This window comes from Garra rufa, chromosome 8 (genome assembly GCF_049309525.1).
Source record: "Garra rufa chromosome 8, GarRuf1.0, whole genome shotgun sequence".
NCBI lineage: Eukaryota > Metazoa > Chordata > Actinopteri > Cypriniformes > Cyprinidae > Garra > Garra rufa.
In genome coordinates, this window is record NC_133368.1 from 12,241,262 (window position 1) to 12,257,899 (window position 16,638).

Below are 16,638 nucleotides of genomic sequence, written 5' to 3' on the forward strand. Positions count from 1 at the left end.
AAGAGTTTCTAAGAGTTCATATTTATTACAACTGCCAGAATCATGCTTTCCATTTCTTAGACTGTCAAATTATTAGCTGAGATATTATTACATCGTTCCCAAAAAACATATTGAATGTCATAAAGATGTTGCCCATTTATTATTTTATGCTATTTCTCTTGGCACATCTTTCTGACAATTATTTTAATTAATCCTTTGACTTCTGACATATCTAATGATACATTTATACCATTTTTTGGATCTCATAGCTTCCACTCTAATGTGAGTCCATTGTCTCATAAAAAGACTGCTACAATTGTCAGTTGGTGTATATTCTGAACAAACTTTGTATTTCTATAGAATGTATTTGCCTTTAGAAACATTTGAAAATAGGTTACGTGCTTATTGTCCTAAAAAGAGGTTTACTATTGCTAAATGAATCCACCTTCTTCCTGTTAAAAAAAAAAAACAGCATATGCTGATTAAAGCTGGTCCTTTGCTGCTTTATGCTGGTCCTTTGCTGGTTTATGCTGGTCCTATGCTGGTTAATGCTGGTCCTTGACCAGCAACATGACCAGCATAAACCAGCAAAGGACCAGTATTTACCAGCTAAAACCAGCATCCCAGCACCAAAACATACCTAACCAGCATATGCTGTTTTTTCAACAGGGCTTCCATGTTTAAAACAAATACAGAAAAGAAGACATTGTCTGTGTGTGTGTGTGTGTGTGTGTGTGTGTGTGTGTGTGTGTGTGTGTGTGTAGGAATACACAAGGATAGTGTACATAGTGACATTTCTCAGGTCCCCATGAGGAAACAGGCTTATAAATCATGCACAATGAGTTTTTTTGATGAAGTAAAAGTGTGCACAATCTCCTGTGAGGGCTAGGTTTAGGTGTAGGGTAAGTGTAGGGCAATAGAAAGTACGCTTTGTACAGTATAAAAACCATTACGCCTATGGAATGTCCCCATAAAACATGTAAACCCAACATGTGTGTGTGTGTGTGTGTGTGTGTGTGTGTGTGTGTGTGTGTGTGTGTGTGTACCTGGTATTTATCACGTTGTGGGGACCAAATGTCAAAATGGACATTTCTTAGGTCCCCATGAGGAAGCTTATAGATGAGGCTTATAGATGTGTTTATGTGATTTATAAGGACCCAAATTTTTACATGGAACTTGCACTTGTATAACATAAATGTGTTTTATGAAGACATTTCCTGAGTCCTCATAATTAAAATAGCTTTGAAAACATACTAAACATACTATTTGGTTATCAGTAAATGAGAATTCTTTCATAACAGCAAGAAAAAACAACAACAACAATCCAATCAATTTTTAACAAACACATATCAGCTTATTGCCAGCACTCTGAAAAGATACTAACTTGTTCATTAATGCCATTATTGTTCTGGTATAGTATGCTGGTAAATGATTTACACCGTCATGACTGTGGGTCATCTACAGTGCGATAATATCTTGCATTTGCCCATTTAGTTAAACTTCTATAGACTGAACAGTGAAACTGGTAGGCCATTAAGGTTGATAATCATTAAACTTGCAACATTTAGAACAAGATATGCAGACCTCCGTTCAGACATTGATATTCATAAGACTAAAAGCCCTCCTGCATTCCGCTGTCTGACAGGAAAGGTCTGCATAGAGTTCCTAAGGGGTTTCAAATCTTGGCACTCAGTATGAGGAGATTCAATTAAGTCTTGCATTCCCCTAATGGCCTGGGCAGAGCATAAACTAAAACGCGCACAGAGCCTACAAATCTCTGCTTCACTATAAAGTATAGGCTACTAAGGTCCAATGGACACCTGCTTCTGTAAAGAAAACTTAGATCTTTGAGAATTTCTGTACACAAAATTAGGCTTCGGAAAATAACTTCGGTATTGATGGAATCTTTAACAGTGGCTTTTACAATGAAAGTGTCTAGTCCCTGTCACGTTTGAATAACAGGAAGTCTGGGTCCAAATGCAGGGAGGGAAAGAATATATTTAATAAACACAAAAACAGAACAAAAGGCCAACACGGCACAAACGTAACAAACTGAAACACTAAATAAACTAAACAGGGAACATGATCTTGAGCCAGGAATTCAGGAACGCAGAGTGAACAGACAAAACAGGAGACATAAGACAATGCAGACCTGAAAACGGAATGAAGTGTGAGTGTTCTTATACAGAGTCCAGATTGTGAACAGCTGTGTGTGAATCAGTGGTAATGACAAAACAGACGTGATGAATCAGAGTGCAGTGCAAACAGCGACCTCAGGTGGCTGAGGGAAAACCCACAGCCCCGATCATGACAGTACCCCCTCTCTAGGGAACGGCTACCAGACGTTCCCAAAACAAAATTTCTGGAGGGAGGAGGAACGGTGGAAGGTGCATAAGGGGGAGGGATGGCGGGCCAGGCCCGTGCAGCGGAGGGACGTGAGCGGACACCGCCGCCAGAGGAACGTGAGCTGGCCTCGCCGCCAGTGGAACGTGAGCTGGCCTCGCCGCCAGTGGAACGTGAGCTGGCCTCGCCGCCAGTGGAACGTGAGCTGGCCTCGCCGCCAGAGGAACTTCAGCGGTCACCGCCGCGTCCGGAGCAGAGAGAGCGGTCACCGCCGCGTCCGGAGCAGAGAGAGCGGTCACCGCCGCGTCCGGAGCAGAGAGAGCGGTCACCGCCGCGTCCGGAGCAGAGAGAGCGGTCACCGCCGCGTCCGGAGCAGAGAGAGCGGTCACCGCCGCGTCCGGAGCAGAGAGAGCGGTCACCGCCGCGTCCGGAGCAGAGAGAGCGGTCACCGCCGCGTCCGGAACAGAGAGAGCGGTCACCGCCGCGTCCGGAGCAGAGAGAGCGGTCACCGCCGCGTCCGGAGCAGAGAGAGCGGTCACCGCCGCGTCCGGAGCAGAGAGAGCGGTCACCGCCGCGTCCGGAGCAGAGAGAGCGGTCACCGCCGCGTCCGGAACAGAGAGAGCGGTCACCGCCGCGTCCGGAGCAGAGAGAGCGGTCACCGCCGCGTCCGGAGCAGAGAGAGCGGTCACCGCCGCGTCAGGAGCAGAGAGAGCGGTCACCGCCGCGTCCGGAACAGAGAGAGCGGTCACCGCCGCGTCCGGAGCAGAGAGAGCGGTCACCGCCGCGTCAGGAGCAGAGAGAGCGGTCACCGCCGCGTCCGGAACAGATAGCGCGGTCACCGCCGCGTCCGGCACAGAGAGAGCGGTCGACGCCGCGTCCGGCACAGAGAGAGCGGTCACCGCCGCGTCCGGCGCAGAGAGAGCGGTCACCGCCGCGTCCGGAGCAGAGAGAGCGGTCACCGCCGCGTCCGGAACAGAGAGAGCGGTCAACGCCGCGTCCGGCACAGAGAGAGCGGTCACCGCCGCGTCCGGAGCAGAGAGAGCGGTCACCGCCGCGTCCGGAACAGAGAGAGCGGTCAACGCCGCGTCCGGCACAGAGAGAGCGGTCACCGCCGCGTCCGGCACAGAGAGAGCGGTCGCCCTCTCCCGAAAAAACGCCTCCGCCCTGGCCCTATAGTAGGGGCGCTTCCGCTCCGCCTCAGCGTTAATGGCCTCCATCGCCGCCAAACAGGCGTAGATGGTCTCAAAGCGGGTGGCCGACGCTGCCTTCGCCTCCTCAGAAAAAAAATTACTCCCCGCTGGACCCATCAGTGAGGTCTGCATTCTGTCACGTTTGAATAACAGGAAGTCTGGGTCCAAATGCAGGGAGGGAAAGAATATATTTAATAAACACAAAAACAGAACAAAAGGCCAACACGGCACAAACGTAACAAACTGAAACACTAAATAAACTAAACAGGGAACATGATCTTGAGCCAGGAATTCAGGAACGCAGAGTGAACAGACAAAACAGGAGACATAAGACAATGCAGACCTGAAAACGGAATGAAGTGTGAGTGTTCTTATACAGAGTCCAGATTGTGAACAGCTGTGTGTGAATCAGTGGTAATGACAAAACAGACGTGATGAATCAGAGTGCAGTGCAAACAGCGACCTCAGGTGGCTGAGGGAAAACCCACAGCCCCGATCATGACAGTCCCATCACATCTTCCCTAAATCGATGACAGTGATGACTGTGGTTGTCAGGGGTATAGGGAATGGCAGAATTCTAGTGACGATGTCCTAATTTCAACAAAGCATACAGTTAAACGGGAAGCTAACATAATGAAAGTAGATTATGGACTTCTGAAGCAGCAAAATAAGTGTATGAGGGTATAGGAAAAAGAAAAAAGTAAGCATACAGCATACTCATATATGGCCCCTAATACACCTCTGATGGAGTCAAATTTCAGTGAGGTAAGTGCATAGACCCACATATAGGCTATTTGGCCATTCAATTCTGTTTGGTTGGATCATGCACCCACTGATGTGAAAGATAAATGTAAATCAGGCAATTTTGTTTAATTAGAATGGAAGATTTTCTGACTCTGATGATGGTAATGGAATATTAATCTGAAAATCAGATTAGTTTCATTAGCCTAAATAATTAATGGAGGAGTATCCTAGATTTTTCAATATAGCTGTGATTTGACACTTTGTTTTTGCATCTGAAGAGTAGACTTGTAGTGAGCTACAGGCAAGTACAAAAAATATTTCATAGAAATGAAAGAAGCAAGTTTGCACCCAGACATAGGTGAATACTAAACAAGTTGAACAGATTAATCTTTAAAAAAAAAAAAAAGAAAAAAGAAAAGAAAATACATAACTTTTTTTCTGTCCTTAAACTTGACAGATGTAGAATCACATGATATTTAAATACGTTCAATCAAGAATTGACGTTCCTATGAACTGCAGTGTTTGACTGCTAGGGTGTGTACTTTCCGCGCCTGACTGGACACATGCGCATCATTTCACATCGAAGCAGCAGGAGCGGTGAGAAAATCTGAGGAGCAATTTATTGCAAAGCGAAAAGACATTCTGATATTGGAGAAATACAATTTTTACAAAATCAGTGAATATAGATTACTAGATCAATGGATTGATACTTTGTGACATTTTACACTGGCGGCGTAAACAAACGTGAAAAGAAAACAAGTGGAGATCAACAGTGACATCTGTGTGGTAGGTTTCCCTTTTAATTATAGAACCACAAGTTGATAGGGAAGAACAAATTAAAAACAGTGATGCAACATTTGCTTTAAATATCATGTTGATTTCTGTCAAAACGCAACAATAGCATAATAGAAAAACATTTTTTTCAGGAAGTACATTTAAAATAAGGTTAAAGAGAGAAGCGCATGTCCAGTATAGTGATAAGGAACAAAGTGTATTGATTAAATGGAATCTGAACAATTTAGTTTGTGTGTAAGAGCATCGCTATATGCAGTTTAAGAACAGCGGTCAGTGGCCATTGATACGCTTTCAATTTAATACAGTGCTTGCAAATGTCTAGGCCAAACCCAGGTTATTTTTTTACTTTTCAATGTAGGCTATTCAGTGTGTGTGACTGACCTGTTAAGTCCTGTATTCGAACGGTAGGCTAACTAATTTTACTTGCAGTATTTGCATGGTTTTGAAGGTCTCTGAGTTTAAAAGGAGCAAAAACAGTACTTTGGAAATATATCTATTTACATTGATTTACCTTTGACCACTGCCAAGTTGCGCTGTACGTAATGTACAGCGAAAGCTTGTAGGCTACCTATCGCCTATTCACATTAATAAATCGCTGAAATCCTTCACTAAAAACGATTAAAAACTATTAAAATAATGGCAGCAACGTTGTGTAAAATGGTGATCAAATTACTACTAGCCCGCTTTTTTATATACAATTTATATTTTATTAACTGTAGATTGCCATAAGGAAGGATGACAAAACTACAAAGTGTTATCCGAAGGCATAACCTAGACTGATAGGCTGTTTTATTATTGTAAGCAGCATTCATTTTCAGCCTCAATGGAACTGTGTGGAAATTAATATGTAATACATTACTTAGTTTTGTAAAATATTATTTCTAGTTTTCTCTAGACAAAACTGATTATTCTTTTTGAAAAACCTATAGACTTTTTTCTTTAACCCTAACCCAACCCCTAAACATAAACCTCACAGAAAACTTTTGGCATTTTTACTATTTACTTTTGTGAGTTAACAGCTTATTTCTTAATTAACCTGTTTCTTACTTAGCCTGTTCGATAACTTTCAATGAGTTTGCCATTAAATATTTATTTCAGAGTGAGCTATATTTTACAATGGAAATCTCAAGGACAGGAAGTAGTCAATTTACATTTATGCTTTTGGCAAACGCTATTATTCAAAGTGACTTACACTGCATTTAAGGAACACATCAGTTCTTTATCAGTCCTTGCTTTTCCTAATGATCAAACTCATGACCTTGACACTACAGCATGATCTACTGATTGAGCAACCGGAAGGTATTTTATTTTTATGGTATCCACAAATAGTTATTGACAGTCCTAAAACCAAGTAAGTGATTTTATGATATAATGTGATTGGTTTACAAGGCACTCGTGATTCAAGATGACGATTACATTTTCTCCAACTGTAAGCTGTGGAGGTCGTCATCTCTTTATACAGGTCACTTACTCGCCCTGAGTTTTTTTTTTAATAAAACAGCTCACTTGTTTCTAATTATCTGTTTACAATGTGCTGTTGTTGGTCATAAATTTATATATGTAGATACTGCATTAGCAGCTGTTCCTTTGGGCTGCTATGGATTAGCCGTCTGCCTTATTGGAATGCTTATTCAGAAGCAACATGTATGAAATCTATATCTGCTATTCAGCAGCTGATTTTCACAGGATTTAGCTTATCATTAATATTACATAAATAGAATGGTGAAGAAAACTGGTTAAAAACTATATATAAAGCAGTTAATCATCAGAGAACCATATGGTTCTTACCACCATATAGTGTGCAAAATGTTATGGCATTTATGAAAATTGATTGGTTTGTTAGTATGAGTGATGAGCAGAATGTTGACTGTTCCAAGATGGTGAAAAACTTGACATGTCTGGTACATTCAACTGAGGTAACACTTTATTATAAGGTGTCCTTGTTACATGTTACATGTACTTACTAGTATAATAATGCATAATTATATGCAAGTGACCCTAAACCAAACCCTAATCCTGACCCTAACCATATAATAAGTACATGTAATACTAATATTACTCAGTACTTAAATGTATAATTACACTGTAACAAGGACGCCTTAATCTATGTGTAGATCTATGTTGCTGCCTAGGTCCTGAAACTCCACTTATAATGTGTGTTTAGAAGAAGTGTGTTTATAGAGAGGCGAGGAAATATTCTGAAATATTCAACCAACAGCCCTAAAATGTGCTAGATAAATGCAGATTTTTCATAAAAAAATCTTTACACAATGCCTGAGCCAAACATAGTATGTGGAATCACTTATTCAAGTTGTCCATTAAAGATTTTAACTTATCAGTTGCTGTGACTTTATATTCCCATTCTAATTGGCAAAGTTGAACGGCAAAGTCAGACACCACTTTTTCCCATTTCTCCACCCTGCAGGGGAAAAATTCAGAAAGAACCTTGTCTGATTGTGACCTCACCCATGGTATCCTCTAGTGAAAGAGTATTCATTCCCTCATCCTCACAAAGTGACCGAACAGGGGAAGATGAGAAATACAAGGCCCGGCAGAGTGCTGTTTCTCCATGTCCCTTACTTTCTTTGCTTGTGTGGCGTCTCTTGCACCAAACAAGTTAGATATCGGGAGAGCTGGAGATTGAACTTTTTAAAGAACCCAACCCAGGAATAAAGCATCTTGAACTTCATGACCCAGGCACTATAAACGGCGCTCATGACCATATGAGAAACTTTCTCACGTGGAGGACCTTTTTTACATTGTTCAAATCAATCATGCAACTCGGAGCAAATGATACACGTCGCAACACATCTGGGGGTAGAAAATTATCTGAAATAACTAAAATAAGTCACTGAAATAAGTGCATAAGTAGAAACTAGATAATCATCAGCCTAAGGACTGTAAATTTGGACAAAATGAAATTGCACTTATAGTTAATATGTCCATGAGGACGATGACTAAAGTGTTGAATATCATTATCATTGGATATCAGATATCATTGTAATTAATCTAGTCATCATATCTACATTCACAGGTCAATGTTAAAAAAAAAGATAATAATAAATGATGGTCTATTAATCATTAGTTTAAAAAAACTCACTGGAATAGTACAGTACATGGTTAACTTCATTACTAACTACAGGTCTATGTAAAATTAAAATATATATAAAAAATGTAAATGAATTATAAAAAGGACAAAATATAGCAAGTTACATATATTGCATGTGAGAATTTCATCATAAATGGTTTGTTTTGTGGTGCTGAATGGCATGCATATAACGTCGGCGCACAACATTAAATGCCACAGGATGATGGTGAATTAATTAAGTTAATATTTTAACACATTAAAATGAATCACAGAAATGAATCCATTATGCCTGCCAGCCATACTAAAAGACATTTTGTCCTCTTTTTCTGTTACAGTGTATAGGTAGATCATGGTTAAGGAAAGACGCACTTGGTGGATTTTGGATCCTAAGGACAACCTTTTACACATCAATGTGGGTGGGTTGAGGCACACCCTGTGCTCAAGCATTCTAAGGAAGTTTCCGGACACGCGCCTTGGCCAGCTCTTGTCCTGTGACTCAGAAGATGACATTCTACTACTCTGTGATGACTTTGATGTTCAACAGAAAGAGTGTTACTTTGACCGTAACCCGGGTCTTTTTCCATATGTCCTGCACTTTTACCAGACTGGCAAGCTGCACATTATGGAAGAGCTGTGCATTTTTTCCTTTTCTCAGGAAATAGAGTACTGGGGCATTAGTGAGTTTTTTCTGGACAGCTGCTGTAGTTACCGTTACCTTGATCGTAAAATGGGGAGACATCATAAATCCTGGGATGAAGAGAGTGATGCTAGCAGTGTGGATACATCTGTTGATGAGATTTCTGATCTGAACAAAGATATTGAACACTTCCATGAAATGCGTTTTGGAAACATTCGGAAGTGTCTCTGGCTAACATTAGAAAATCCAGGGTACTCAATCCCTAGCAAAATTTTCAGCTTGCTTTCCATTTGTGTGGTGTTAATATCAATTGCCACCATGTGTATCAACAGCATTCCAGAGTACCAGATATTTGATGAAAATGGTAATCCAACTGAAGACCCAACTATGCATGTTTTAGAAGTGTTCTGCATCTGCTGGTTTACCTTTGAGGTAGTAACACGTATGATTCTTGCTCCAAACCATCGTAAGTTCTTCCTGCTACCACTAAACTTGATTGATATCATCTCAGTGATGCCTATTTACATCACTATCTTTTTCGATCTGCTCGTTGGGAGTGAGTCAGAGCTGGACAACTTGGGAAAACTGGTCCAGGTGTTGCGGCTAATGAGAATCTTCAGGGTGCTGAAGTTGGCTAGGCATTCAACAGGGTTAAGGTCACTAGGTGCTACGCTACGGGTGAGCATACACTGCTACAGTTCAAGTGCATTTACTGTACAGGATGCATATTGATGAGCTGTTCAAATCTGGACTTGGAGGGAGACCCACAACACTCCACATTTTGTATTTCTTAAAAAACTCACCATGCTTTCCAATATGCATACTATCCACCTTAAATATATTCAAGATTAGAACGAATTTGTCCCAAAATATAGTATGTTAAAATGAGAATCCAAAGATACCTGGATGGTCTACAATTTCCAGTGGATTTTTGAAGTGCACATCCATGCACAATCTAACAGCAAATATTGTCCACAAGCCCTCTTGGTTTAAAATAACATCAAAGAGCTATAAACATGGAAGATATGCATGAAATCAATGCAGTTTCATCACTTTAATAACTCTTGAATGCAATAACCTCTCCCCTTCGACCTCCCTATTATTCACATGAGATCACAGCAATAGCAAACTAATTCAAAACAGTAGGCACAAACAGGCAGTGGTCAAATAACAGGCAAATGATCTAATGGGCAATCAAGAAAGAAACTTAAATCCAATAACCAGGCAGAACATCATAACATAAGGCAAAACCATAGTAGAGTGAAGAAATACTCAGTAAAGCAGGTAAACTGGCAACACTTTACAACTTTTAAACCTACAAATCTGTAGAAGAAATGGAGAGATGTCAATACTGGGGAGAGTGCTCCCTCTGGTGGATGGAGGAGTGAGCCCCTGGCTGTGTATGATAGGGATGGGTGATACCACTTTTTTTGTACAGATACTTTCAAGGCCAGTATCATTGATATCGATACTGATACGATACTTTTAATCTAAACTTTTAAATTATGAATTTTTTTAAATTACTTAAAGTAAAATGGGTAATGATAACCTTGATAAACTTTATATTTGAAACGCATTTAACAGTCAATACGCCTTAATTGTAACTTATTAGGTTATATTTATGTTTACATATGGTTCAAATATTTTTTTTGTTTACAAAATGTTACACATTCAAATCTAAAAATACTACAGTTTCTGCCAGTGTTTTTAATTTGACAGTGAATGATTTCTATTAACAGAATAGAACATGATCAATATGAACTTTTAATTTTAATAAATGTAATGCAAACTATGTAGACTACAATTTCAATTTGTTTATTGTGAAATAACTCAAACATATATGTTTTGTTCTGTCTTCTGATAAGCATTGTTCTAGGCTACTGTTTCCAAAAGCATCAGCTTTCTTATGATACTTTGGGAAACGCAGCCCTGTCTGATTGCACTGTCAGAAGTGAACGAACGCTCTCTGTGATTGATTCGGTCTGTCTTGCAACATCTGTGTGACGTGTGTTTAAATAAGCAGGAAATTAGTCCTATACATCCTGCACAATTATTAGCATAAGTTTTTCATCCAATTCAATGCATATTTTATGCATTATTTTTTTGTTAAATAAAGAAAATCACTGGTAAATAAAATACACCTTAGTATCAATATTTTTTGTTTGAGGATCGATACTTTCGATACTCACGTCAGTATTGAAATATCGATACTTCAGGATACGCCCATCCCTAGTGTATGAGTACCATGAATGAAATTAAATCAAGCTGTCCAGGTAATGGTATAAGAACAAAGCAGCCTGTAGATTCAAGACGCAATTGTCTGACATGGTAGAATGTTGCAAAACTCTACTGCTTTACACTAAAAAGTAAAGTATGTACTTTTTATTCACAAAAAGCATAAATACTTTTAGGATATAGTTTAAACAGGCAAATTGGGATGCAGCATCACTTCAGTTTCCATCCTAAATTCTATGTGATTATAGTAATTTTCAGTACTATTTAGGGCAGATAGGGTGGATAGTATGCACATTGAGATGCAGGGGTAGTTTTGTGGGTTCCCAAGATCAGGATTGAAAACCACTGAAATATTGAATAATAGTAACTGTAAATGTTTGTATTGTGCTTTAACTAAATTAATCCATGATAGCAGTTCCAAAAATTCCCTAAATATCATGTATTTTGACTACTTTGTTGTTGAAAATTCTATAAAACATTCAAGTCCTTTCAATTATTACAAAAATGGAAATTATTCTTGAACAGTCTAAAGTTCAGGCAACTCAGTAGCTTAAGCACTCAAAGGGTTAGTACGCCCAAAAATTGTCCCATGTTTTACTCACCCTCAAGGCATTCTAGGTGTATATGACTTTCGACTTTCAGTCTAATCCAATCAGAGTTATATTAAAAAAATTGTCCTGGCTCTTCCAACGTTTATAATTGCAGTGGTTGGGTGTTTCTGCTTAACAGTCCAAAAAAGTCCATAGTAAAAAGTGCTCCACACGGTTCCGGAATGGCGTACGCATATGACAGTTAGCACAAGCTGGAGAAAAGTGATTATTACATTTTAAATATGGATATTTTTCAAAAAATTTTACAAAAATGCATCGAATTGCTACAAGAGGCCCATATTCACCCCCCGGAACTGTGTGGAGCACTTTTTATTACGAATGGATGCACTTTATTGGACTTCTTTTGGACTGTTGAATAAAAACACCCGCCCACTGCGTTTATTTTCAGTCGAATCCAACTCTCATTGGATTTGACTGAAATATGAAAGTCATATACACCTAGGATGCCTTGAGGGTGAATAAATCATGGGTTAATTTTTGCTTTTGGGTGAACAAACCCTTAAAGTGTTTCTACTATATTTTCTATGTAAAAAAAAATCATGTTTTTGTTTCTTTGTGTAGCACAGCTACAGAGAGGTTGGAATCTTGTTACTGTACCTGGCAGTGGGTGTATCAGTGTTCTCTGGAATGGCTTACACTGCAGAATATGAAGAAGATGTTGGTTTGGACACAATCCCAGCTTGCTGGTGGTGGGGGACTGTTAGTATGACGACAGTGGGATATGGAGATGTAGTGCCAACGACCGTGGCAGGAAAGCTGGCAGCATCTGGCTGCATCCTGAGCGGTACATTAGTTGTGGCACTACCCATCACCATCATTTTCAACAAGTTTTCACATTTTTACCGCAAACAAAAAGCTCTTGAGGCCTCAGTGAGAAACAGCAACAGCAAGAGGCTCATAATAAGACAACAGAGTAACAGTGAAGACAGCCCAATACATGGACATAGCAACTGTTTGGAAGATGGAGAGACAAATGAAGATGTTAGTTTTGAGAGAGGAATTGTAAACTTTTGTTATGAAGACCATCCACTGACAAATAGGTGCTGATGTATTCACCATGCAAGAAAAATGATTTTTCAGAATATTATATCATTATCAAATATAATTTCCTGGCTGAAAATAGAGAGAGTCTGTGGAATCCAGTGATTCCACTATGCTGTGGTGGGCATTTTGCTGCCATAGTTTGGGTCCCCTTGGTGGGAAGAGTATTTTTCAACTGAAAGGCTGCATCCTACCTAGCCTAGTTATTCTGAGGCTTTTAGACTAGAGTTATCCTCAGCATTAAACAACAGAATGACAGTCTAGTAAGTCTGCATGGCTGCATCATAAAGTTTTCCTCCCCTGTGGTCACAGGATGAAAGTACTAATAAAAATTATTTTAGGGGAAAATTATATTGAAAATCCTTATATTATCTGACCTTCTATTAATGCAATACAATGAACAACAGCTGTCAGTGTGAATTAGAATGTAAGCAATAATTGTCAAGTCACATTTATATAATGCTTTATTCAGTACAGATAGTTTAAAAGCAGCTTCACAGTAATGAACAAGAAATTAAAGTGTCAATGTGGCAAAGTGCATAAATTCAGCTATAAAGCAACTCTACAGCAGGTAGATGGCAATAGTGCCATTATTCAGCTCAAGTCAGTTTAATGTTGAGTTTTGTGTTAAGTTTTCCTCTGGCTTTAAATGAACAAACACGGTGTGATTTATCATTCCACGCTGCATCACAAGTGAGATTTTGTGGACCGATATTATTCAAAAGTTTGCATTTAGCTCTACATGGACTTTGGTATACAACACAATGGAATTAGGTGACAAAATGGTAGGGTTGTAGTGTGAAGTCTTTCTAAGTAGTGAGCAAGTATACAATGTTTAATAGGCAGCCAATGAGAGTTGAACATGTCTATAAATGCCTACACGAACGTAATTTAAAAATAAAAAGAAGTTTCTCTCAATGAAAGAGAGAAGAGACAGTAAACATAACTGACAAGTTAACAGACTAATGTAATGCTAATAAACTATGCAAGCAATAGATATTTAGATTAAAAAGCTAATAATATTGGACTATTTTTGATAGACAATATCAGATAAAATATATGATAATATATTTAAATAAAAATTTATATTTAGCAAACAGGAAAGAGTGAAAAGATTTTTAAGATGATGCTTGACAGAGCTTGACAAAGCGCTCAACAGCGAGACAGGGACCGGAAACTGTTCATTGTGGGAAGACTACAAAATACAGTGAACAAAGGATGTAAAATAAAGGCTGCCAATCCAAGTATTCACTGTTTTCCTATGAGGAAACATTTCTATGCAAAGAGCACAAGGGGTCACAGAATGGGTGAATGTGTATGAAAATTATATTAAAAATGTGGCCTTCATAGTCTCTAGATTTCAACCAAACTTAACACCTATGGAAGTTTTTGGCATCTTAGAAAGCATAAACCCATGAACTTATGCAATATCAACGTTCTTGCGTTTCCTGGGAATGAAACCCATGACCTTGGCATTGCGGGTGTGTTAGTGGTTTGAACGCTTGCTGTGCATGATGGAATTAGACGTTGTCCCAAACCACAAGAAAACCTTTTCTTCAGCTGTTCCTGCTCTTCCTTTGGTTAGAGGTTTAGTATAAAAATAGCAGTCTTGCATGGCCCAATGTAAGACAGCATGGCATAGAAGGTGATGTAGGGTCCTTTGAACAGCGACACAGACTGTGAAGCACCAACCACTGATATTCCTTCCTCTTTTTTGTTGGGATTTAGGCCATTGTCTTTCTATAAAGAAGTCTTGAGTCTTAACAAATCAGAGTGACTCATTTCATTCTATAAGGAGAGAAAACTCTTTTGTTACCTCAGGGGTCTCCAGTCCTTCTCCTAGAGCATGTGTAAAACTCTGGTCCTGGAAGGCCACTGTCCTGCAGTGTAGCTCCAATCAGTTCCAGAACACCTGCCTGGACGTTTCTAGGAGAGATTATCTTACTATTGAGAGATGTAAGGGTCTGTAGTACTTACTATTGGAGAAAGTGTAATGGCTAACTTGGATCACCTCAACCAATCATATAATGACAGTAACATCAGTCAGACAGTTTAAGACAGTCAGTTACAGTATTAATGGTATTACAAGTCTTCAGGTAAAACCTGAAATACAGAAAGAAAGAAAACATCTATTATTGAATAGTAATGCGACACATTTGCTGGTAAATTTTGCTGTATTATTGCTGTAAATAAGTCCTACAGTACCTGTTTCAACATTTCATACCCTGCCTTTTTTTTTTAATTTTTATCAAGGTAAAATCTAAGTATTGTTAAGTGTAAAACATGTTAAATATTGGCAAACATGCTGTCATTCATTAAATGATGAGCTATTTCCTTGCAAAAAGTGTTTATTCAGTGTAGTGATGCCTCTCCTCCATTGATATACATTTAAAAACGGCCTCTTGTCCCCTTCCCTGCGTATCACCAAAGCTGCAGCATTAGCATTAGCTGTTACATTTTTTAGCTAAGGGTTGCAGGCTTGCCTTCTAATAGCTTTGTTTCTAGTAATCCTGAAGACCGTGATTAGCTCAATTCTGCTGAAAGGTGGCCATCCAGGAACGGAACATCCCCGCTCTTTCCTTCTTTTAGGCTCCCCTCTTATATTATACTGCCATGCTCTTTTCTGAAATCTTACAATGGTTATCATTCTTGTTCTTTCCCTATCCTCTCCTTTTTCTACTTTCACCCTCTATTTAACTTGTTACACCCCTCTGCCCTTCTCTTCACCTCTTTCTCCTACTGTGTTTCCTCTACCCACACTACAGATTTTCAGTCTTACCTCTTCTCTGTTTCACTCTATCCTGACAGTCTGCTGTTGTTAATTTCTTTTTCCTAAATATTCACAGGTTACTACTGCTTCACTATCTATTCTATCTAAACTTTAGATTGGGGAAATATGTGTGTAGTACTTGTATGTATGTATTTTATTTATTTATTTAAAAATGTATGAAGGACCAAATATGCAAAAATAAAAAAATAAATGCATAAGTATTTAAATAAATGAGCTAACTACTTTTGTCATTATTTTACATTTACTTTTTTATTGCTGTAATATTTGAATTTACTTAATACGCGTAAAGGGACATGCAGTAGTTATTTAGCTAGTGTAAGCATTGCTGTTTTTCATGTAGAGGTCCTTTTCAAAAAATTAGCATATTGTGATAAAGTTAATTATTTTCTGTAATGTACTGATAAACATTAGACTTTCATATATTTTAGATTCATTACACACATTTGAAAGTAGTTCTAGCCTTTTATTGTTTTAATATTGATGATTTTGGCATACAGCTCATGAAAACCCAAAATTCCTATCTCAAAAAATTAGCATATTTCATCCGACCAATAAAAGAAAAGTGTTTTTAATACAAAAAAAGTCAACCTTCAAATAATTATGTTCAGTTATGCACTCAATACTTGGTCGGGAATCCTTTTGCAGAAATGACTGCTTCAATGCGGCGTGGCATGGAGGCAATCAGCCTGTGGCACTGCTGAGGTGTTATGGAGGCCCAGGATGCTTCGATAGCGGCATCCAGAGTGTTGGGTCTTGCGTCTCTCAACTTTCTCTTCACAATATCCCACAGATTCTCTATGGGGTTCAGGTCAGGAGAGTTGGCAGGCCAATTGAGCACAGTAATACCATGGTCAGTAAACCATTTACCAGTGGTTTTGGCACTGTGATCAGATGCCAGGTCGTGCTGAAAAATGAAATCTTCATCTCCATAAAGCTTTTCAGCAGATGGAAGCATGAAGTGCTCCAAAATCTCCTGATAGCTAGCTGCATTGACCCTGCCCTTGATAAAACACAGTGGACCAACACCAGCAACTGACATGGCACCCCAGACCGTCACTGACTGTGGGTACTTGACACTGGACTTCAGGCATTTTGGCATTTCCCTCTCCCCAGTCTTCCTCCAGACTCTGGCACCTTGATTTCCAAATGACATGCAAAATTTGCCTTCATCCGAAAAAAATACT

The 16,638-nt window shown here is 39.3% G+C and overlaps 2 protein-coding genes across 2 annotated transcripts in view; one reads left to right on the plus strand and one right to left on the minus strand.

Moving 5' to 3' along the window:
- Positions 1 to 8,488: 8,488 nt before the first annotated feature.
- LOC141340077 (delayed-rectifier potassium channel regulatory subunit KCNS2-like) lies at positions 8,489 to 12,669 on the plus strand. The gene is made up of 2 exons (XM_073845011.1): positions 8,489 to 9,454; positions 12,184 to 12,669. Exons 1-2 carry the CDS (start codon positions 8,489 to 8,491, stop codon positions 12,667 to 12,669), a joined length of 1,452 nt encoding a protein of 483 aa, XP_073701112.1.
- Positions 12,670 to 14,244: 1,575 nt separating this feature from the next.
- The window catches only part of scel (sciellin), a 23,031-nt gene continuing 20,637 nt past the window's right edge, over positions 14,245 to 16,638 (minus strand). Inside the window, exon 31 of the mRNA XM_073845012.1 lies at positions 14,245 to 14,403. Within this exon, the coding sequence (XP_073701113.1) occupies positions 14,245 to 14,403 (159 nt within the window). The remainder of the gene's footprint in view (positions 14,404 to 16,638) is intronic.

What these genes read in the sequence shown, in the direction of transcription:
- LOC141340077 (XM_073845011.1), top strand. Translation starts at nt 8,489, where the DNA reads ATGGTTAAGGAAAGACGCACTTGGTGGATTTTGGATCCTAAGGACAAC. An exon ending in CACTAGGTGCTACGCTACGG is followed by an intron (nt 9,455 to 12,183) that starts GTGAGCATACAC and finishes TTCTTTGTGTAG; the next exon opens with CACAGCTACAGAGAGGTTGG.